At 33.7% G+C, this 7746-nt stretch overlaps 1 protein-coding gene across 1 annotated transcript; it reads left to right on the forward strand.

The window, feature by feature from the left end:
- Positions 1-3545: 3545 nt before the first annotated feature.
- On the forward strand, positions 3546-7234 carry LOC106778546 (protein LIGHT-DEPENDENT SHORT HYPOCOTYLS 10). The gene is made up of 2 exons (XM_014666515.2): positions 3546-4272; positions 6846-7234. The coding sequence occupies exon 1, from the start codon at positions 3737-3739 to the stop codon at positions 4238-4240; it is 504 nt and encodes a 167-aa protein (XP_014522001.1). The 5' UTR covers positions 3546-3736; the 3' UTR covers positions 4241-4272; positions 6846-7234.
- The last annotated feature ends 512 nt before the right edge of the window (positions 7235-7746 follow it).

Below are 7746 nucleotides of genomic sequence, written 5' to 3' on the forward strand. Positions count from 1 at the left end.
TCAAGATTATAAAGTCAGATTATTTAAGGTCAAGATGTCGAAGTGATTGGTTGAGAGATTAAGACCGAATGACGTCATGCTTTTAAGACTGAAAAATCGATAGAATTCGAGATCTAGATGTCTTGATGACAGACCGAGAGGTTAAGGTGGTGTTGTGAAGATTGAAAAGTTGACAAAATTTGAGCACAAGATGTCTTGGTGATAGGTTGAGAAGTTGAGGTTGACCTGCGAAAATAGTTCAAAGCCAGTCCATCCAAGGTGGTAGGAAACAATACGCAAAACACCTTTTTGTCTTTGGTGTGAATAATGCCTTATCAGACAGGCCTTCTGATGGGTTGTCGAGTCAGTTGTTTATTCATATGTGTGAATTTTATGAGAATCCCTAATGGTATGTTGGCTTGGGCTTCTTTCGGTCGTGAAAGGATGGAAGTTGTTAGGTGAACATGGGTAATCGACCCTATCTTGGAAATTCAAATTTTTATGGTGTGCCCCGGAAGTCTAATGTTCTTCTCGATTTACTCGCTTGTCGGTATGTCTCGTATAGTGTTGAGACTTTGCTGACTCTCCCTCCTAGGGAGGGTCGTGGTTCCTTTGTTTATTGCGATCTCATCTTGAGTGGTAGGATCGTCCATGAATCACCCCAGTTATGCACTGGGTTGACTTGCTTTGAGCTCTTCGTGATTTGTATCGAGTGGATCAGCTACGACTCATCGAGCTCTTGTTGATTTATTCGTCTCCCAAGATGTTCTATGGAATCCTAGGACTCTACTAATTCTACATCTTGGTGTAGGCTACGATATTTGTGTCTGTCATGCTTTTGTTCAAAGTGGCGGGAACGTCCACGAGTTTCCTCCGTTTTATGTCGAGTTGACATGCTCCAGTCTCTACGAGTCCGGCGTTGAAAAGGTCGACCTCACTTTCTTTGTTGAGTTGACCTTCTTTGGTCTGTTTAGGTCTGATGTTGAGAAGATCGATCTCGATCATAGAGACGAGAGTGTCCATGACTTTCTTCTGTTCTGTGATGGGTTGACCTGTTCCATTTGGGATTTGCTTGGGCCTTTTACACGGGAGTTTGGCCAAAGTTAAGAAGATCATCTCTTATTCTCAAGGTTGTTATGCCTTTGCTGAAGTCCCTGGAGTTCGTGGAGGTTCATCATTGAATGCGTAAGTCTTTTTGCTCAACATTGTAATGCCTTTGTTTCTCATCATTCTGCTAGATTGTTCTTCGCATTTAATATTGAAGGGTCACCATCAGATTGGATTCTACTACAAGAGAATGTTGGGCTTGACCTTAGGCAGTGACGTCAATTATAACGGTTGATTTCACATGTTTTTGTGTATATATTTTAGTGAATAAATGAACTCCTTCACAACTTTTACCTTGTTTTATACTCAAGTTTAGTGTGTTTTCTAGTTTTCTTATGTTTTATTTAGTATATGCATGTTTTTACCTCTAATTTCTTTATTTAAGTGTGTGAAATAAATGAACAGGAAGCAATTCTAGTAGAGGAAAACAAGCAAGAACTCAAGAGAACAGTCATTACTGAATTTGATAACGTTGTTGTTCTAGTCGCCAAACTCAACCCTGAGGAAATTGCTCAGGTAGCAATAATTATAGCAGTATGGGGATGGTTTTCACCAAGCCATTTTTTCACTTTCCGTAGATGATGATGAAAATTTCTTTCATAACCATCTCAAACCTGGGCTCAAGCTTGTCAATAGGCTAGATAGGAGAATCTTCCTATGTTGCGATGATTTCGGGTGGTCCTCAACACCTACACCATCAGCAAGTATATAAAAAACAAATGCACATTTTACTTGTGAAGGGCAATGATAGGATGATGGCATCGACGTTCTCGACGATGTCGACATCATTGAAACGGAAGACAAGATGTTTATGACCATTGAAACACTTCTCATGTTGGTGAATTTCGTGCTTGTGAGTCTCGCTTCTTTTCACGAATCAGTGGTTAGCGGTTAGAGAGGAAAAGGCAACAAATTTCATACGTAGAGACAACAAACACCAATGTTTCAATCGCAAGTCTATCGAATGATATCGTCAGGGTCAATCATCATGTATCTGAAGTATTATCTGCTTTGAAGAGTGAAATTTCATCATAGTTTTATCTTTCAAAAACATCATGGATGATAGAAGAAAGAAAAAGTATTTAAAGTGTATTTGATATGATGAACAACTTATTTAATAAATATTAAGAGCACATTAACTAAGAAATTGAAGAAAAAAAATATTGAACCATTGTTACAAATAGACGTAAAACTTTTAAACTTATTTTCTTAAAATTTTAAATTGAATATAATATCAATAGGTTATATGAGCTGAATTCATAATTCCCTAAGGATAGGTAGTGAGAAATCCTTAAAAAAAAATTCATAAAAAATTATAAAAAAAATAAACTATTTTTTATTATTCAGTCGAGTTTTTAATACTGTTGAAACTATATTTTACGAAAAAAGGAAAAAAAAAAAGAAAAAGAGAGAGTCCTACAGAAAAGATCTTGCGTGCTAAAAGATGTACGGCCAAATATTTTGTGTGATGCAATATCCAGAGAACTGTCCCAAAGAAACATGGTATAAGAACTGTTTCTGGAAAAGGTTACCTGGTTAATACAGTGTATGTAGATTACTTTTATTGCGGTAATCTATAGAATGAACAGCAATACTTGCACAAACAAACCATAAAACACAAATTCCACTTGTAAATTTCCATACTAACTTTTCTGTATCTTTTGGTTCTTTCTCCTTCTCATGGCTCTAAGCACATCTATCTCTGTCATTGCTGTGTTTGTTTTTGTCTCTGAGTACGTAACTATTTTCATATAATATTTTCTTTCACACCCAATAATGTAGGTACTCTAGGGTTTGTATGCTTATTCCAACACTCATTTAGACAACGACAACCATCATAGTGGCCTCAAACGTCAACACTGCAGATCTCTTTGTACAAAAATCATGCTCCCTATACCTCTCTCTCTATATATATAAAAAAATGAATATTTTTATGCCCTCTTGAAATACAAGTAAAGTTATGTATGAATTCAGACTTGGTTCACATTGTCGTGTATGTATGAAAGAATCATTATCCCTTATTATTAAGAGAAAATTCTATTTGCCCTGTATAAATAGATATAGAGAAAAAGAGTGGCAACTATACAGATTAACCATAAGAATATTGATTAATTAAAAAAGGGCAATAAAAAGTCCTATGATAAATTTGACACAACACCTCCTTCTGATAAAAGATTACACCTTTTTGTGTATTAGTCCGTTGAGTTGTATAATTTGGAATGGTAGATGTAGGAAAATAAAATAAAGAAAGTTGGGTTGTAGAAGCTAGTCCTATTAATGGATTGATATAAATATATAGATATATATAGTTAGGGCAATAATGTTAAATGAGGTTGATAATAAGGTGATAAGGTTGATGCGTGTTGACAAATGGCAAACAATAATTGTTTGATTACAGGAAAAATGTATAGTTAAACGGTGAGGTCGCTATTAAAAAAGAGAGTATAAATATGAAAGAGAGAAGAAAAAGATGAGTAGAAAGCAACTAAGATGGCCCATAAAATGTCTACTCATTAGCCCAATGACATGATCCCCATCTTGCTCTCCCTATTCATTTCACCTAGCTTTAACATCCCCTTTTCCCTTCCCTTTGGTTAATTTACAAAAGCCAAACAAGGCTCTTCATCATCTTCAACATTTCAGCAGCAGAATGTCTTCAAGTGGGAAGGATTTGGTAGAAGGATCAAGCTCTCCAACAGGGACACCTAGTCGCTATGAGTCTCAGAAGAGAAGGGATTGGAACACTTTTGGGCAGTACTTGAAGAATCAGAGACCCCCAGTTCCACTGTCTCAGTGCAATTGCAACCATGTGTTGGATTTTCTAAGGTATCTGGACCAGTTTGGGAAGACCAAGGTTCATCTTCAAGGGTGCATGTTCTATGGGCAGCCAGAACCTCCAGCACCCTGCACATGCCCCCTTAGACAGGCTTGGGGAAGCCTTGATGCTCTCATAGGGAGGCTCAGGGCTGCTTATGAGGAAAATGGTGGCTCCCCAGAGACTAACCCTTTTGCAAGTGGCTCCATCCGTGTCTATCTCAAAGAGGTTAGAGAGTGCCAAGCTAAGGCTAGAGGTATCCCTTACAAGAAGAAAAAGAAGGGCACAAATCAAACCAAGCCAAATGATGAATCAACCTCCACCATCCACTTTTCTTGAATATCATCATCATCATCACCCCTTTCAACATGGTAATTCATTCATTAATTAATCTCACCATCCATCATTCACTGTTTTTACTTCACTGATTAACTCAATGTGCTGCTTTAGCATCTACTTTTCTCATTTATAACTGTATAACCTAATGTGGAATTCAATCTAGGAGCATCTGATCTTGTTCATTAAAACATTAGTGTATCAGAAAGTACTATGTTTACACAGTTGCTGTCAAATAGAGAAGGCAGATAGCAAATCTTCATCATATAAACCAAGATTTTCACTTTTAGGTACTACAGTTAATTAGTTTATGAAACATTTTTTGTTGGTATAATATTACTTAACAATGTTATCAGTTCCTTAGGTTGCAAACGTGTGCTGATAATAAAATTTTACAGATTTTGTTAAACCCCTCAGACACGCTCTAATACCCGCTGACATGGAATTATTCTGGAAAAATACCTGTGATCTGCATAACTTTAATTAAATATTTGTTATTTGCATGTTAGCTTTTCCCCTAAATTTTGCCCTTTTAAGATTCTGCAGATTTTATGTCCCATGAATGTTCAAAGTGAAATGACTTGGTTTCTCTATTTAGTTTCTATGCATCGAATAAACCAATGATTGAAAGCATTTGATGAATTAAGGTTTTTTTTTTTTTTTTCTTTTTAAATTCAAAGGTTAATTAAGGTTCTACTCAACCTTAATAGTTTTTGACAAATAATTATAGAAAATGCATGCTTTTTGTAACGCTTTTCTAATTCACAATTTAATACTAACAAAGTCATGATTATGTGGAATCTGTCTTTGAGTAAATGTTGGAGAAATCTGATGCTAATTATTTAATTAATCTTATGTTAACCTTAAACATTTCCCACCATCCTGACCTTCATATGCCCCACTTATTGCTATCTTTGATATAGAAGATCTTTCCATGCAAAGGGTGACTGGATATACATGTCTTTTTTCTCCATTTGTTTTATTACCATGTCAAGTACGGATTCAAATATTCTGTCTTCTTTGTATGTGTCTCCTTTCCTTTCCTGTCCCTTAATAGAAATTTAACACTTTAGTAAAAAAATAAATAACAAATTAGTATATGATAAAGAATGTTATTTTCCAATCATATATACTGGAGAGAGACAAGTAAGAGAATAGAAAATGGAAACATGTAACTTCTGTCGAAAACGTACCCTTATTAGATCATGTTGTCTAGCCTCTGATTCTGTGGAACAGTACCTATATATTCCTTCCTTCTTCACAATGTTATTAGTCATCATCTATAATTTTAATAATCTCATTATTGTTTGGTTAGGCAAATGGTCGAGCTTTGTGCTTCCTCCCATCACCTCACATGTTCTTGTCGGTTGTTCATCAATTTAAATACAACTTCATAAGCAATTTGAACGAAAAGCTTTATTTTTTCTTTTTTTTTCTACACTACTATTAGATTATATATATATATTAGACATTGAAGACAAGCTCTTGGTTCAAGTGATTATTCCACTCACACGTACACTCGAACGTCAAAACTTACTGCACACATCACTGTTTTGAGCCTTTAAATTATGCATATCTAGATTGTTGAAGTACGTAAAACTTGGGTTAGGGCTTCTTTAAGCATATATAATGCTTCCTATAATACAACACTGATACAGAAAATCATGTGTGGCTTATAGCAAAGATCAAGGGAATATTCAGTTTGTACGGCTGTTTGTCTGCACAGTCTGTGTCAGTGTGTGGCAGCTGGTGGCAAGTTAGGGTTTTCCTTGTACGTATTATGATCCAAGTATGTGAAAACTATTTGTCGGCAGATTTTTTTGTTGGGAATCTGAGACTTTTTTATGATATAGTATCAGATTTTTTCACTTGTGTTTCAAACATAGTTAAAGAACCAACCGTACTACTTGTATTAATTAGTTGGTGCATCAGATCTTTCCCTACCTTCATTCTTTTTCTTTTCCTCATCCATATGTCATAATTATGAACCAGTTTATTTAGAATATATTGGTAAGCTTTTTCTTTTAATCAGCTTTCCCTACCAAGTTGGTACTACTTCCACTTTGTCTCGATAATCAAAGTTCTTTTATTTTCATTTCTAAAAGAAAAAATAACAATTTTTTTAAGGTGAGAGTATCTATCAGATTGTTGTTTGGTAATTTATATCATGTGTGAATTATTTCAGGATTTACTAGGTTATATGTTACTGACCCGTGTAGGGTATGCATATCTCTTTTGAAATCTTTAACTTCAGAAATGATATATGCGTCAGAACAAACAAAACCAGTTAAGGGTTATTGGTACATAAAAGGAATATCTATTATGGCCCATAAAGCATCTCTAGCAGCATTAATCCTTCATGGTACTTTATTGTTTTTGTTAATTAAATACTAATTAATGATAACATAATGTATGAAACATCACTAACTGTTCTAATTCAAAGAGTCATTTCAGCATTTCTAATATTATTCTTCTCATGACAGATGAATTGAGTCACCATTTTTTTTCTGCTTTTGTATATTAAGAAATTATGACAGAAATGAACTGCTAAAAGAAGAAATTATGCATATATATATATATTAAGCCATGATTATGTATCTCCTCACAGGATAATGTAGCATACAATCAAATCTGGAGATCCTTTTTTCAAGGCATTGGAGGTTCGGTTTCTATTTCGGTCGATAATTTGTTGGCATTGCTCTTTTTGTTTTTCTGGGGAATTTGTAAGATCCTAGGGTAATGAACAACATACTCATTAAATATATGACTTATGCTTTTGTTTATCTTCAAAGTATTGAGTTGCATATATATACATATATAGTTAGAGATTGTGGTGTACTTTTGGAATTGTTTGCCATTGAAATGGTTAGGTATTTTGGTAAATTGGGTCTATGCTCTTCCAAATGGTGAGTATATATCCTCTGCTTTCTTGTCAACAATGTAAGAAACAAAGTCTTCTCAAACTCATTTTCTAATGTTATTGATGCATTTGTCTTTTTCTGATTCATTATAATCATAATCTTTTTGCCTTGTAGATGTTTACTTCTAATAGTAAAATTGGAGTATATCATGTTACTAATAAACTTTTATTTGTGTTTGATGAATGGATCATAGGTAACAGTTTTCCCTTTTTAACGTCCTGAAATTGTCTTGTAAGACAATTATTACAAAACAAAAAATCATTAAATAACAATTAATTTTAGAAATAAAAAAATTAGAGATTAATTTATATATTAATTTAAAACTAAAATTTATTAGTATAAAAGATAGTCTTTATTAAGAATAAAAAATTATAATTAATATGTAAATTTAAATTTAAATTAGTTCCCAATACTAGTTACCAAAGTTTTAATGATAAAAGAATTAATGTTTGGAAAGCTAGACTTTGATAGCTAATGAATTTAGATTGTAATTTATAAACTAGTTATAATTTTTATTTACAATAAAAATTAATTTTGATACTAATAATTTATAAACTAATATATAAATTAGTTATTATAGTGATTAGT

The sequence above is a fragment of the Vigna radiata genome, unplaced genomic scaffold (genome assembly GCF_000741045.1).
Source record: "Vigna radiata var. radiata cultivar VC1973A unplaced genomic scaffold, Vradiata_ver6 scaffold_23, whole genome shotgun sequence".
NCBI lineage: Eukaryota > Viridiplantae > Streptophyta > Magnoliopsida > Fabales > Fabaceae > Vigna > Vigna radiata.